The sequence below is a fragment of the Sinohyriopsis cumingii genome, chromosome 12, assembly GCF_028554795.1.
Source record: "Sinohyriopsis cumingii isolate HCF-2022 chromosome 12, ASM2855479v2, whole genome shotgun sequence".
In the NCBI taxonomy this organism is placed as follows: domain Eukaryota; kingdom Metazoa; phylum Mollusca; class Bivalvia; order Unionida; family Unionidae; genus Sinohyriopsis; species Sinohyriopsis cumingii.
This window is the reverse complement of record NC_142972.1, coordinates 30644579-30661462: the sequence shown is the minus strand read 5'-3', so window position 1 is coordinate 30661462 and position 16884 is coordinate 30644579. Positions and strand designations below refer to the sequence as shown.

The 16884-nt window shown below is 34.7% G+C and overlaps 1 protein-coding gene across 3 annotated transcripts in view; it reads left to right on the top strand.

The window, feature by feature from the left end:
* Positions 1-201: 201 nt before the first annotated feature.
* LOC149786185 (rho GTPase-activating protein 1-like) overlaps positions 202-16884 on the top strand; it is a 75146-nt gene continuing 58463 nt past the window's right edge. The window contains exons 1-5 of one of the 3 annotated variants that reach the window (XM_089976542.1): positions 202-681; positions 2077-2166; positions 3470-3490; positions 12873-12979; positions 13709-13775. In XM_089976542.1, coding sequence (XP_089832668.1) covers positions 612-681; positions 2077-2166; positions 3470-3490; positions 12873-12979; positions 13709-13775 — 355 coding nt within the window. In that variant the 5' untranslated portion in view covers positions 202-611. Of the gene's footprint in view, positions 682-2076; positions 2167-3466; positions 3491-12872; positions 12980-13708; positions 13776-16884 lie in introns of all 3 variants that reach the window. The other 2 variants (XM_089976541.1, XM_089976543.1) reach the window with 2 other exon arrangements.

Genomic DNA, 16884 nt, shown 5'->3' with positions numbered 1-16884 from the left:
CTATGTTTGATAGTTACGTACCTTCTCTCTTATATGGGCAGTCGAAGTTATTATGCAGGCTTTGGATAAAGACAAGATTATTCCGAATTGATGAGTTAATGACCCGGAGATATTTCAAGGAACCAAACTATTCTGTGTCTGGTTTAACAGAAACTGCAGAAGTAACTCCGATTGATATTTTTTTTTCTTCTTCTGATTAAATAGGCGGTTCGCATATTCTGCAACTTTTTGCATACTGTATATACGCCCTGTTTGTAAAACATGTTCATATTCCAGTCAAGTGACGAAGTACTTCCTGCTGTCCGTTAGCAAGTCGCTCTTCAGCTGTATTCGTGTGTTTGTATTGCACTGTGCGAGGATTAATTTGCTTTATTTTGTGTAAGCATACAGTAGAGTTCGAAGAATCCACAAACGACTGTTGATTCAGTCTCATTTTAAGTCTAAAACCACAGTTAATACATTGACGCTGAGTCGTATTTTCTTCACAAGTTGTACCTGACATTTACACTTATTCAGCCTCAGGGAGTTAGCAGGAGAGGGCGTTGATTCCATTCCATCATTCGGCAGGACATGTGTCAAACATCTCTCTGCACATCCAAATAGAGTACAAGATGGCTGACTTGGGGGCCGACAGATCGAATCTTGAGTTTCAAGATAGCTTTGACGCATCAAACTCGACTGGTATGTTATAGTTTTACTCGGTATGCATTAAAACGGTTGCATATAGATACCGGCCTGTACATAAATAAGCAAATGGATATATCTTGCTTCAAACACCAATGGACTATTTCACAGCCCTTGTGTACCTGAATATTGAGACGGGCATGTAACGATATAGGAAATGTACTAAATTTTTCGAAGGCTAATTACATAGATGCAATGTACCCACTGTTGCAAAGACACCCTCTCTCTCTCTCTCTCTCTCTCTCTCTGTCTCTCTCTCTCTCTCTCTCTCTCTCTCTCTCTCTCTCTCTATATATATATGTGTGTGTGTGTGTGTGTGTGTGTGTGTGTTCTTTTATGTTTACAATGTTTTTACTTTATATTCTATTTTAAATCTCCATCTCCTTCTGTCAGTAGCTGGAAAATATATCCTGCTCAGATTTATATCTAAATAAAACTATATTTTTTATAATATCTGAAATAAATAATAACTTTCTGAGATAAAAGAAAAAAGTATATCAGCTCAAAACAAAATTACAGCTGCCACCACCCTGCATTGGAAAACAAAACATTCAATGGTCAGTACCTTCAAGTAGATGAATTTGCTATGCCTGTCTTAATTGTTGAATAATTTGGACACTGTTGCTGACACCCTGGGGAAGACTGTGCTTATATTAGAGAGCTTGCTGATATAAAAATAAGGAGTGTTAACACTGAAGCTGCATATACACTACTGATATAACAGGTTGGGACATTTAGATTAGGATGCCAATACCAGAGCATGAGATTTATTAGAGAGGGTCAGAAAACAAAGCACACTTAATCAAATTATTTAAGTACATGCTCTCCAGAAAATCTGTTCAAGATTCACAGCCTTACAAAGGAATGCATATACTTAAACCTATTAACATATGCTAGTAAATAACTGAAAAATTAAATTCTTCTTTTTAATCCAAAGTTTGTCCAAAAGTTTGATTTGGCAAGAATATCTTTTACAAAATCTCATTTGGCCACCACATTAGCATATGTGACACATGTCAGACATGTGATAAACGGAGAATAAACATATTTGTAATATTCAAAATTGTGATAAATTCAGCTGTTTTTTACAAAAAAATAATAATTGTGAAAATTATGTTAAAAATAAAAATATTAAATTCGTAACAGTATTGTTGGGGAATTTATTTACATTCTTTATTCATGGGAACTAACAAAGTACCAGAACAGGGAAAAAGTATCATGGTACACAATCGATGGGAAAAAATACTGTGGTAAACAGTAATGCTGCTCACCTCTACTTTGCATGCATGTTACTTGAAATACCTCCAAGATATCAAAATATCTAGAAATATCAAACTCCCATTTCACTGTGTATGCAATGCAGATTGCATTTTCTGCTTATTCCCTTTGCAGGTACTACACCTACTGAGGAAAGTAGATCTGACTTCCAGGATCCAGAATTGGAGTTTGATGAAGGGGGTGTTGAACTAGCACCTGATGAAGGTGAGGTTGTTGCTAAGTATCACAGTCCTTTTTTAAAAATTGCAATTTGGTTTTATTATCTTATACTTATTAATAAGACATGTATTAATTTTTGAATGCCTTTGTCACAATTTACCAGGCTTGAGATTTTTTGTTAACTTTTCTTTGTTGATTCTAGAATATTTAAAGTAGTCACCACAGTTTGCTAAAAAAAATGTATGTTTAATTTTTTGATGTACTATTAAAATGCTTCTGTTCGGAATTTTCTGTTCCAGATCATGCTGAATTTTCAGTTCTAATATACACCTGGGACATCTTTGATATACAGAATTTACTTATCTTTACACAGATGTCTGACATATTTTGTTTTGCCCTCCAATAATAAAAGTATAGAATAAATTAATTCTGTGTGAAAATTCAATGATTTATAGTAGCAAATACGTGTCTTGGAAAAGTAGCATTAATTTATATAAGTGTATAAATGACACTATATTTAGAATTAACATTTGTTTCTAAGCAACAGTTTTGTAACGTGTGACAAGTTGCTATTCCTATTGCTCTCTGTAGGCTTTTGACAAATTGAGTCCTGGACCTTCAGTTGCCACATTTTGTTTGTTCTGAATTCAGTTTTTTTGTCAATCCATCCAGATGAGAAATTAGCAAATTTGTTAGACAGTGCATCTTTACAATTTTAGGTAAAGAAATAATAAATATAAAATAAAAGTTTATCTCTATGACTACCAGTACTATTAATAGATCTGCAATATTTTTGTTTCATTTAAATTGTCACTTTGCCTGTTCAGTATGAAATATCATTGGTTTGAGACTAGTTTTGAGGTTTAATGAAGCACAGTTGTATAGCTTTCGTGGCTCACAACTAGCATGTGAAGATCCAGTTTGGACTCAAAGTACTTACAGAGAGCACTGTATTTGTTGGAAATAATGCAGTGAAGGTTGGACTTGTAAGATAATGGACATCTTACATCTCTTAATAGTACCCAAGAGTAATTTTGGATTTACCAACAAATATTTCTTTTGACTTAGATGCACTTGACTTTATGCTCAGTATTTAACGGGAAATTTTCAGAAATTCTTAACCCGCTGGGCATGTAATATATAATGCATTTTAGTTATGTTCATTAAGTTAACAATAATTTCTGTTGCTTTTATTCTGACCAGGAAGTTTTGCATACAGTTTGAAAATGACCAGAAATAGCTGAGTTGTCAGCTTCAGTATTGAGAATAGTGAATAACAATTTTCATATATTTATAAATGTTGAAGTATGCTTTATCTGTATATATTTTCTACTCTTTCATGCAGCAGAGTTAGAAGCAGAATTGGAAGGTAAATGACATTTCTGTTAACAGTAAAGTCTTAATCATCCAAACTTTGATAATGGGAACTAACACCATGTCCACTAATTAGGGCCCAGAATCAGGAGGTAGGAGCCCCCCTACTAATAACCTTACTGTCCTTACTTCTGTCAGTCCATTCATACTTCTTGTAATTATCATAGATTTGCAACTCATACACATGATTTGATGCCCATTGGTTGGTGAAATGCCTATTACATGTACAGTCAAATCTGTCATAATGATCACCTGTGCTTACCAATCACCTGTTTACATCAGCCTCTCTAATGTGCCCTGCAAAATTTCCCTTATAAATGTCCAGTATGTAACAGTCAACTGCCCTCCATGGTCAACAATCAGGTGTTTCTTAATGAAACATTGGTTTGTCCCCACCTTAAGCAATCACAGGCACTCATGCACAGTGACTACTTAGTCTTTTGGTTCATGATAAAGTCTTGCTAAGGGAATATTTTATATCATCCGTGTGCAAACATTTCTCATCTCGTGTGACTGCATCATATGTTGATAGTATAACTCAAAGGTATCAGTATGCCAAATTCGAAAGTGAGGAAGTTGTTATCATTAGAGCAAAGTGTCAGACTATTTGTTCGCTGGATGGTGTGAGAAGAGGTAGGAGTTACATCCCTTTTCATTAGATTTAGAAGTCATTCATTCTATATAACTTGTCAGTAAAGGCAGGCAAAGTCCTGTTCATCAGAGGCTTTCCCATAAGCTGACTGTCTTTTGATCTTGTTGAGTTAAGCAACTGGCTAAACCAGATATTATTTCTGAAGCGTGAACAAAGTGATGATTTAATTTATTGGATGAATTAAAGTGAGCAAGGTACAGAAATTGTATGTAGGACATAAATTTGAGAGAGAACAACATATATATGTAATTTATGATTTTGTTTTATTGTCCACATAAACAAGTTTTTTAAAATACTACATCTACCGGTACCACTATTACTACTACTACAAATAATAATAATACTAATGATATGAGCATGGCATTGGATCAAAAACTAATTTTCAGATGTGAAACTGCATGCTTAGGTCACTGTTGTACAATGGACAGTTTTGCCTTTTCCCATGTGTAGTCACTGGTGACAGGTTTGACTGTATGTGCCTTGGAAAGGTTCGTTTTTAAATCTATAGCACCAGATCCTTGTGGCTTGGGAACCATTCAACATATACTGAGCACAGTCTGAGGCAGCTGAGTGTGTACATTGACTCAGATCTAGATGTGACTTTCATGCATTTTGTCTTGTTTATGGCCACATACTGTCTGTCCTCTTAGCTTTGTTTTCCACAATTTAGCTTACCAAGGAGTATCCAATGGCAACCAGTATTGGCATGCAGCTCTAGCTTGGTGATGATTAAGATTTTCAGTTTTCTGCAACATCATTTCAGGGACTTCTGCTCCCCTGATTGTTTTCCTGACTTTGGTTTGTGCACTATAACAAGGTTGCTGGCTTTGATTCAAATTTGGCAAGCAGCTTTATATTCGGTGAAACATTAATTAACTTTGATTGATAGCATTCTGTCACATCATTTACAGGACTTATTGCATCCTAATTGTATCTACTTCTGACAGGATTGTTGGATTTCTTCCAAATTTGGCAAGCACCTGTATATTGATGAGACTGAGTTTCATTTCCAGTGTTTGACAACATGCATTAGAAGAGCAATGATCCCTGATTACCCCATCTTGGTTTCCAGGGCATATTTTAACTGCGAACACTGGATAAGAATAAATCAGCATTCCATCTCTCATTCAGAAGAGTTATGGCCCTTGAAGTCCCCATCACTGACTTTGGTATCAAAGCAAGCCACTATATTCAAGGCACTGTTAAGCATATTGCGTTATGTGGTGCCCATGTGATGTACGAATTGCTAATAGTATTAATTTAACTTTAGCAGTATTCTCTTTAAGATTGTGCAGCTAGTCATATTCAGGTTCTACATGTAATATTTCTGTCAAATATTATTGGGGCGGGATGGTGGATACATTATAGTATTTCATTTAAGCAAATCCTAGCCTTCTGTTCTTAACATTTTACCACCATTTCAGATTCATGATGAAAATCCCATTGAGTGTATGAAGCACTTCTCATAAATAAATAATGTTCTTTTTATCAAGTAATTTCTTATAGACTGACAAGTTTAGTTGATTGAGACTCTACTATAACGGATATGCTGTTAGGGCAATGGAGTCTTTTACTTTGGTAGTTTGCATGGAGTATTTTCTATGATGAAAGATTTTTAATCCTGTCTTGTTACCATGGCCCCAGTACCTGTATTAACCTTTAGGGCTGGGTATTATCGGCTCATTTTGAATATGATATGTATCACAATACATTACTTTTTATATGCTATATATTGAAGATACATATTGAATGCTGTTCAAGCAAGTTTGCCTGTAAATTCGGAATTCTGTCTTAAGTACTTCAGTCACATCCTGGACCTTCAAATGGTTTATGCACCCTCCCCCCCACCCGCTTTTCTTAGAATGTACATCCAGTTGGCTATCAATGATTAGGCCTGGACTTTTAAGTTTTCTCAGACCATGTGTCTTGTTAACTCGCAGTAACTACCCCTGAACCTTCAGGCTCTTCAAAACTATGCATCAAGTTGACTATCATTAATTTTCCCTGGACCTCAGTTTTCTCAGATTATACATCCTGTTGACTCTCAGCAACTAGCTCAGGACCTCATTTCTCTCAGACTATGCATCCTGTTAACTCTCAGTAACAAGTCCAGGACCTCTGTTTTCTCGGACTGTACATAATGTTGATTCTCAGTAACTAGTCCTAGATCTCACTTTTGCGGCCTATGCATCCTGTGGACTCCCAATAACTTGTCCTGGCCCGTGTGCACCCAGGTGACTTTTTTGGAAAATGTTAACATCTTTGGACCATAGTTTTCTCAGTCTATGTATGCATCCTGTTAACTCTCAGCAACAAGTCCTGTTCCTCAACTTTTGCAGACTATGCATCCTGTGGACTCTCAGTAACTAGTCCTGATCCTTGTGTTTTCTCAGACTATGCATCCTGTACACTCTAAATATTTAGCCCAGGATCCTCAGTTTGTGAAGGCTGTGAATACTGTGGATGTACATCTTTCCCAATACATTGAAATAAACAAGTCCTGGTTAGCAGGAAAAATAGTTACAAGAACAGAAGAAATGAATTTTCTAATTTAAGTGAAGTATGTTTGCTCTGTACAGTTTATTCATTGCTTAAATGAAATGATTAATGGTCAGTAATGGATTTGCTCATTTGTCAGCCATATCCTATTTTCCTATCAAGACCATCAGGTTCTGGAGACTGAGGGTCCAGGACTTCCAGTGCAAACACCTACAGAGAGGTGTGAAATGGTTGGGGTGTTTTGCATTACTTAAGCTATATTACTCTGAAATGTTTTATTTACAAAGGATGTGGAAGCATACATGTATCATTGGTTGTGCATTGAGAGTTTTATCTACTTCCTGCAATGTGTGATTGACTTATTCACATTGAAAATAATCAGTTTTCCATTTATTACAGTAATCTTTTGAAGATAAGTTGAGTGCTTGTTAGAATTGACATTTCTTTTGTTGAATATATAAAGTTAAGAATGATTATCAGTTATGTTAATTGAAAATTATTTTAAAAAAGCCCCATAAACAACTCAGCATAATTTTATCAAATTTGACATAATGTTTCTAGTCTGTAGGAATGATACCAATTGACCATCAAATAAAGTTGCCATTACTGCATGTAGATACAGAAAATGCTTTGTATTGCTTCTTCTCCAAAACCACTGCATAGTCTTGATAGAAAGCATCCTGGCTTTAAGACCTGTTAGATTAATACAAATGATGCTTATCTATAATTAGATTACTGCACCAAAAAAGAAACCTATTTAAATGACTTTTCAGAATGACTTAAGCTGAATTTGACTAAATTTGACAGAAAACATTATGGTCTGGAGTACGTTCCAATTAGCACAAATAATGCCAATCCACTGTTAAAACAACATAGTACTGTAAAAGCATTTATCTCTATATAAAGTAATTGTTGAACAGATTTTTAAAAACTTTGATATAAACTGGAATGGATGCCTTTTATGTGCCATTGAATGTAGCTGAAGACAAACAAGAGAAACATAACACATACAGTCAACAGTATTGGAAGAAATTTCAGCAGAAAGCATCTACTGCCCAAGATGTCTTTGCCTGCCACTCTTGCATTTGGCTTGTAGACAAATTTCAGACTTGTATGTGGTCTCAGACTCATTTGGGTCTCTTGATTTAAGTTTTTGGCTATCGCAAATCTTTATTTTTCCAAAATCAGCTTTTACATGGCACCATATTGTTATTAGTATGCTTACATGTCTTTAAAACCAATACATACATATTATACATACTTAAATAATATTTAATTAATTACTGTATTGTTTATACTGTATATAGCATGTACATTATCCCTACTTCATGCAACATTAACTAAGATCTGTTGATGCATAATAATTGTAGATCACAGTCAACATTGTAATTCATTATACAGTACAGCACTCTCTCACTATTAGGTACCTAAATTTAAGATTGTTCCATAATAAAGCAAATTTGAATTATCCTGGATTGCATTTGATTAATTAATAGTACTGGTATGTACATTTATAAAATACCTCAGTATAAAGTGGCATCACCTCTAATTCAAACCACTGGCTTGGCTCCCATGAACAGTGTAATGGTGAGGGAATCCTGAAATTACAATTTGAAGTAAACAGCTTGGACCCTGGTCTGCTTTCAAATTATGCATGAACGGGTTTTGGTGTAGTCTGTTAACAGTTGTAAATATATATTATGCAGAATATTAGTAGAATACAGTAAAAGTAAGCATTTATGGAATGTATTCATTATTTGTCACATATTATACATAGATGGCATTACACCATTTTATGGCAGACAGTTTACCACAGATGACAGATAATGTGTAATGTGAAGTACCGATTGATATGATGCATAATAGTGTACATGTAGCTATGTTAATGTAAGATAATACAGATGTGTTGTATGTGACATATATTAATTAACATTTTAACATAAGTTTTCCAATTTCTGAAATATAGCAACAATTTCAGCAGGACTTGTCTGATGCTGTAGTAAGTTTTATTGTATGGCCATGTCAGTCCCCATCTAATTGTTTTCTTTCCCTGTCATGTACTGAATATTGTAATTATTATGTCTTGTGATGCATACAAAGTACATACAGTCATAATACAATATGGTTGCTTTAATTTTGAACAGTAAAGTGCTAATGGCATTGAAATCCATTATAAATAAAGGAAGTGTCATAATACCATTTTTATGTTTTATCAGTAATGGGTTTGACATTTATATCTAATTGGGACGTTTTCAGCTAAATGTGATCATCATGGGAGGAAGTCATGAGATGTGTGATCATATTCCCATTAATCATGTTAATTTAAAATGGATAGATTAGCATTTAATTTTGTTTATATACTGCCATTAACTCTTATTTTATAAAGTCCAGGTAAATCTGTGTTTGAATGTTAAGGTAGGACTAATAAGCATAATTGCCAATTAATGAATCACCTGGCTACTTTTACTTTACGTCTGGCTACTTTAAAAAGAAAACCTGCATCCCCTCTGGGGGAGGTCCCCCAAACCACATGCCTTCTTTGGCAACTCACCCTCTAACTTTAAATTTAATGGAAGGCCCTGCCTGATTTTTACCTAATGGCAGATTCTATTCTATAATTGAAAATTTAGTGGGAAGTTCTCAGAATTTTCTCAATATAGGAGTGATTCAATGAAAGGATTCAGCTGGCAGAGCTTAAGAATATACTGTGTGTTCTTCATGCATTTAGCATGCTTTTGAGAAATTATTGTGAATACGACAATCATACATCCTAAAATAGATTCGTGGTTATGCATTGGCAGTTGTGAGTCATTGTGGTTTGCAGTTAGATGTAGATAATACATAAGCAGGTATGATACAGTTGCCCTCCTTGACAGGTCCAGAGACCTTTATCCAAAGGAGTTACTGCCTCTGATCAGAGGACAGTAATACACATGCAGTTATAATACAGTGGTCCCCATCTTGAGTGGCCCTGATCAGAGGACAGTAATATACAAGCTTCAGTTGTCTTTGTCCCGGTAGGTTCTGCTCAGAGAACAGGAATGTACAAGTAGTTATGATACAGTGATCCCATCTAGAGAGGCCCTTATCAAATGGTAGTAACTACTGATCAATTATTGCACAACAGTGCCCCTTTTGATAAGTCCAGAGGGCCAATCCTGATTAGAGGATACCTTGTTTAGTGAAATATTTTTAACATTTGGCCCATCCATCCACCCTATAGGAGAGGCCATTTCTTTTTATAAGAACAGCTTTTCAGTGTACAATAGGTGACTTTATGGTAGAGTTCATGTATACTTGTGTCACCTTGCAGCACCTACATATAACACAGTATAAAAATAAGAGACAATCAATAGAGCTATTGGTTTATACTTTTATTTATTTCCTACACTTGTTTAACAGCTGTGTCCATATTTATATCTATTGATTTCAGGCCAGTCTAATAAAAATGTTGCATCTCACACTCTGTAGCCTCTGTAATTGTCCTAGTATCATTCAGCAAGAGCTTGCATGACTCACTTAGATCTCTGCCAAACGAAGGTGTGGTTAAAAAACGAATTTCCTTGTTTTGCTAGAATGGGGCTTTCAAACAGTTTGGGAAAGTGATATAATTTGATCGAGGAGATGAGATGTCTGATTGAAAAGGTCCTCCTTCATCAGTGTTTTTCCTAATGATCTTTAATCATATCCAGTCAAACTTTCAGTAGAAAATTCTTGGCATGTCGAATGGCAAAATGTCTTGGTGAATTTTGAGATTGGGAGAAATGTTGTTATGGTTTAGCTCCAACTTATATCTCTGAACAGAAACTGTATGGTGGAGATCTTACAGAGCTCTGGTTGAATGAGACTATCATTGTCCAGAAGCCATGATGCTGGTTTTCAAATGGATATTTTGGGTTTGATCCCCAACCGAGTCATACCAAAGACTTACACAAATGGTACTAACAGCTGCCTTGCTTGGTGTTCAGCATTAAGAGGTTAGTGTTAGGACTGGTTGGCCTGGTGTCAGGATAATGTATCTGTGGCATGATGCCTCCGTGCTAGACATCACTGTAAACTGCCACATTGCAGGCATCGTAGCGATATGACTGACATTTTTTTAAATCTGTGTTAAAAATCCAAATCACATCACATAAAATGGACATTTGCCTTTGAGACTGTGTTGACTATCAAACATTGAAAATATATATAAATTAACAAGTACAATGTTCAAAGTCAGCCTACAGAAATGTCACAAAGAGTTAAATGTTGCCGTTATTATATAAAACCTTAAATTTGCCTCAGAGTTTTTTAACCTTGCTTAATATGTTAGCCTTAAAAATCAGCCATGGGTTGTCTTTTTAAGTAGGTATCTTATGGGTGTTATGGTAGATTTTTGTTCTGCAAATAAATGTACATACAGCAATTTCAAGCATGAAACAGTATTTGGAATAGTATAGTTGGTATTGTTAAATGATAGAGCTATTCCAGTATAGAAGTTGCTTAAGTTTTCATGCTACTGATGAAAATGGTGAGTCAGACACATTTCCAAAACTCGTGGCTGTCAAAAAGATATTACTTTTGGATTGCCAAAGATGAAGCTTGCACAGATTGTTTTGGGTTTTTTATATAAATGCTTATGAGTGTTATGGAATTTAAAAAAAATGCAAATATAGATGTATATACATGTATAGTAATTTAAAGCAAGAAGCAGTATTCGTAATAGTATGATTGGTATATCTAAATGATAGCTTCAGATCTATAGAGTTTGTTGTACATCAAGCAGCTCCAGTATCAGTCATCAAAATCCAAAGCTGCCTTTGTCAATGTCTGCTGCCATTGATGTCTGTTGTACCGGTACATCCTCTGTGACTGCAATACAAAGCTACTTACAGAAGCCATTTCTTGCAAAAGAGGAAACTCTCTCAGCAGAAAGTTTATGGACCATACACACTGATCAAACACTACAGCTTCAATTCTGACATTGGAATTTGCCCATTGTTTGCAAGGATGTTTCCAGACTAACACTGGAATTGGCCCATTGTTTGCAAGGATGTTTCCAGACAGTAACATAACAAAAAACTTTTGCCTGTAATGAAACCAAAACAAGACACCTTGCGAAATTGATCTTGCACCTTACTTGGCTGCAAAGTTTTTATTCTACTGTTGTACCTTTGGATGGTTTTATTAATTTTTGTGCGGGTAGGGGGATCTTTAAAAATGCCATTAAGAAACATCGAACTAGCTGTAAATATTGTTCCTTGCTGCTGTGAACCATGTGAATAATTTGGTAACACATGACAGGACAATAAGGGAACTCGTCAGGATTGTTCCGAAGTGTGGATGAATAATGCAGGTATACATGTTTTTCAATTATTTGTGATTCCATACAGTTTAATTTGGTAACACATGACAGGACAATAAGGGAACTCATCAGGATTGTTCCGAAGTGTGGATGAATAATGCAGTATACATGTTTTTCAATTATTTGTGATTCCATACAGTTTAATTTGGTAACACATGACAGGACAATAAGGGAACTCATCAGGATTGTTCCGAAGTGTGGATGAATAATGCAGGTATACATGTTTTTCAATTATTTGTGATTCCATACAGTTTAATTTGGTAACACATGACAGGACAAAAAGGGAACTCATCAGGATTGTTCCGAAGTGTGGATGAATAATGCAGGTATACATGTTTTTCAATTATTTGTGATTCCATACAGTTTAATTCGGTAACACATGACAGGACAAAAAGGGAACTCATCAGGATTGTTCCGAAGTGTGGATGAATAATGCAGGTATACATGTTTTTCAATTATTTGTGATTCCATACAGTTTAATTTGGTAACACATGACAGGACAATAAGGGAACTCATCAGGATTGTTCCGAAGTGTGGATGAATAATGCAGGTATACATGTTTTTCAATTATTTGTGATTCCATACAGTTTAATTTGGTAACACATGACAGGACAAAAAGGGAACTCATCAGGATTGTTCCGAAGTGTGGATGAATAATGCAGGTATACATGTTTTTCAATTATTTGTGATTCCATACAGTTTTGTTGTGCATTATTTCATGACAAAATAGTTTTTCAATTCAATGTTAGTTGTGTAAAAATATTCTGTTGCCTTAACCTCTAATTTACTTTGATGTTACTCAGAAAATTTAGACAGCTATTTATTGCAAGTACATGTAGCAACAGTCAGTAAACATTGTTTCTTGTGATTATATTTTCACAGAACTGTCAAAAAACAGTTCAGAAGCCAGTGCTCCATTTCGTGGAGGTTCAATTACACCAGATGGTCTGATAGATGAGGACTTTGAGCAAGAGATTGGAGCACGTCCAGTAAGTTTGTCTACAAAATACTAAAATCATGAGTTCATTGGACATGTTCTTCTGCACAGTACTTCAACCTCTGTAGCAAAATATAAATGTGAAATAAATATGCTTTTGGTGTAGAGTCCTGTCATCAGCAATCAAAGTTTTTTTTCAAAATCTGTACTTCCTTTAAAACTATAAGCTACTGTTGCATATTATAGCCACTTAATCTGCTATCAGATCTGTAATGTTATCACCACTTTCAGCATCTAAAGTGTATGCTAAGAACTGTAACTCTCCCTTTTAGTTAAATAGTCAACACACATACTTGTTTTCTCTACTACAGTACACAGGACAGAGCTAAACCTGAGAAATAAAGGATGGATATGTCCATTGGGTCATTTAGAGCAAGTGGGCTGCAAAGATTATACCTGCATGTTTTAGACAGCAGAAGCAGCAGTATTTCTTGAAATATGGATTCTAGTCAATGTGACAGTGTAATAAACTTGAGAAATTGGAAACAGTTAAATCAACCGTACAACACATCATGGAAGGATTGTCTCTATAATGTTGACTGCAAATGACATAAGCAGTTTTAAGTTTTGTTGATTATTTCAGGAAATAGTCATTGATTACAGACATAACATGGTCTTTTGGACATTTAATTCTGTACCATAAATTTACATACAATTTTGTGTCAGGTACAGTAATAAATCTTGTGCTTTTGTAACTGATATTTGCTGTTTCTGATTGAAGGATGAGGAGGAAGACACAGAGAGCGAATACCAAGACATTGCCAGGCTTGGTATCATAGAATATGTTGGTAAGTGGTTCTGTCATACTTGGCATCATAGAATATGTTGATAAGTGGTTCTGTCATGCTTGGCATCATAGAATATGTTGGTAAGTGGTTCTGTCATACTTGGCATCATAGAATATGCTGGTAAGTGGTTCTGTCATACTTCAAATCATAGAATATGTTGGTAAGTGGTTCTGTCATATTTAAAATCTGACTTGAACAGCCTTTCCTAGGATTCAAGAATAAATGGTTTTCAAAAAGTTGGTGATTAATAGAGGATTCATTGTTGTTTCCAGATGACTTGGTTAGGAAATTTCCCTTTGATTGGGTACCTGGTAGAAATTTCCAAACATTTTGACATCTCTAGGTTTAACATCATGTCAGCATCACCATGGCGATATAGTGCACGGTCTGTATTTAAAGGGTTTAACAGCATGTCCCTATGACCATGGCTATACAGTGCAGGATAAGTGAATTCTATTTATCTATTTAGAATGAGGGCTTGCAGCAAGAGGAACAAGCAAAATCGGTCCTAACCAAGTTATCTGGAAACAACAATGTACCCGATCAAAGGGAAATTGTATTAAATGTGAACCTGAATTGCTTTGTTGTAGGTTCAGACATACAAACCCCCCTAAAAAAGGTATAAGCGTAATTTATTGTTAATATTATGGGCAGAAAGCATAATCTGAGCATAAAAAGAGCAATCTCTATATTACATGCCATAGTTACAGAAAGCTGTATGAAAAACATGCATCTTTATTGTATTTAACATTTGTTTATGCTACTTACCTGGATCTGCAGTTCAAATTGTCACAAATCAGCTAAATCCTTGTGGATTAGTATTTAATACAAGAGTATGGACATAAAACTCTGTTTTCTTGGAACTCTTTCAAGTAAAATTAATGCAAAAATAACCATATTTACACACATGGTCAATTTTGGTTAGATTTCTTTCAGTCTTATTAAATATCAAAGATTTCCCTTATATCTAAACATTTCAGTGAAAAATTTCATTCTGTATAGTTGGTAAAAGAAGTTCATGTTACGGTTACCAAGTTTTTGTGTCGCCTTTGCCATTACAAATATATCTGCCTTGGGTTTTCTGCTAATAAAAAAAAAAAAGAGTCCAGTAAACAAACATGTGAACAGAGCCCTGACTTGAACAGCTAATGCTCACTCTAGGGCCACAAACTCGAGGCAAAATTGGCATTCGTTAAAGTGGATATTTATATTGTGCTTCCATTTATTTGAATTGTAGTACATTTTTAAATTTTATTTCATCAAATATTTCTTAATTAGTACTTACTGTCGACAGTACTTATTGTCGCTGTCGACAAAAGATACTGACTGGATCACAAAGCAAGTGCGTTTAAGCCACGAGAGAAATGGCACATGAATCATGGATATGCACAAAGTTAGGACGGTCTAGCTTTAAATATCAGCATTGATTCTTAAATAGGTCGCACAAGAAAGGAGAGAATTGTCCTCCCTTGTATTATTTATAGAGTACATGAATGACAAGTAAATTGAAGCAGCCATATGAGCCACTGTGATGATGAATAAATGCACACACAACATAGACCTCGGACTGTAATCATTATTCTGTGTCTCGATCAGAATTTGGAATACTTTTTATTAACGGGTACCCGTTTTCTCATTGTATTACCTGGGATGTTATTAATGGGTGGTTACCCAAGTACCTGAAAACATTATATAGTTAAACCCTTTACATACAGACCATGAACAGGTTATTGTACTAGCGAAACACAAACAGACTAAAGAATGAATACAAACAGAATACAGGATGATCATTAACAGGGTACAGAGTGAATGCAGATGAAATACAGAACAAATGTAAATAATGTTATTTGAAGAATGAACACAAAACAAAATAATGATAACATTTTGCAGTATGAAGAGTTCAAATGATGAATGATACCAGAGTAAACATTGTAAGTGGAATTTCACTGGAACAGTTTTGCAGAATTCTGGTAAAATTCCACTGAGAAACCAAAACTCTACTTGAATTCCACAAGAAATTCACTGGAACTCCATCATGGGTTCATTCTTCATTTATAAGTAGCTTTTGTAAGAGTCATTCAAAGAAATTGATTTATTTGTTCATTGGATTTATCCAAATGGAAAATCTTTAATTTAAACAGTCAATACTTTATGGATTATTTGAATTCATTCAAGGACTTAAATATTTAATTAATTCTATCAGATCATGTGAAACTTAAAAGGACGTCATTGATTTTCTACATTTACAGGATTACATGGAAGTAAAACATTTGGATTAATAACTGATAATTCAGTGATGCAAGCATGGTAGCACATAATCACTTTAGAATCTTCATTTGGAATACCTTGGAACAGTTTCTGGATTAGTGAGAATTACATTTTAGGATTTTATTCTAGAAATTCATACACTGTAAGTTTGTTTTAATCCTTTCACATTGTTTGATTTTATATTTTATTTATATATATATATATATATATATATATATATATTGGATAATTTAATACTTGTTTGGTTTTACATGGATTGTTACTTAAGTTTAAGCCCCTAGACATAACATTACAAATAAAGAGTATGCAAGAATAGAGTCAGCTTAGTTTAGTGTCTGTATGTTGAAATCACTTTTATATGTAGATAATTTTTTCCTGTTGATTTCTGACCTATTGCAAATGGATGTCACTTTTCTGCTTTTTTGGGAAATGTGTTGGTTGATGTATAATAAAAATTTGATGTTTTTTTCAATATAAATAGAATAATAATTAATGTTTTCACACATTTAGACATTTTATAACTTGTATTCAAAAAATGAAAAGGACTTAAGTATTTGTACAACTACAAACATATCACAGTTGGGTAACTGTATGAACATCAACACAAACTGCCCTGATTATATTTAAACAAATCCCGGACATCGATAGTGAATCAAGACTTAAGCATTCCAATGTGTAGAGTCACCTGTAGATCATGTTGCTGATTTAACATTAAATGTTACTCAGCAGCTAAGTACAGAAACATGCAAGATCAGTCTGAATGGTACATCCCTGGAAACATGCAAGATCAGTCTGAATGGTACATCATTGGAAACATGCAAGATCAGTCTGAATGGTACAT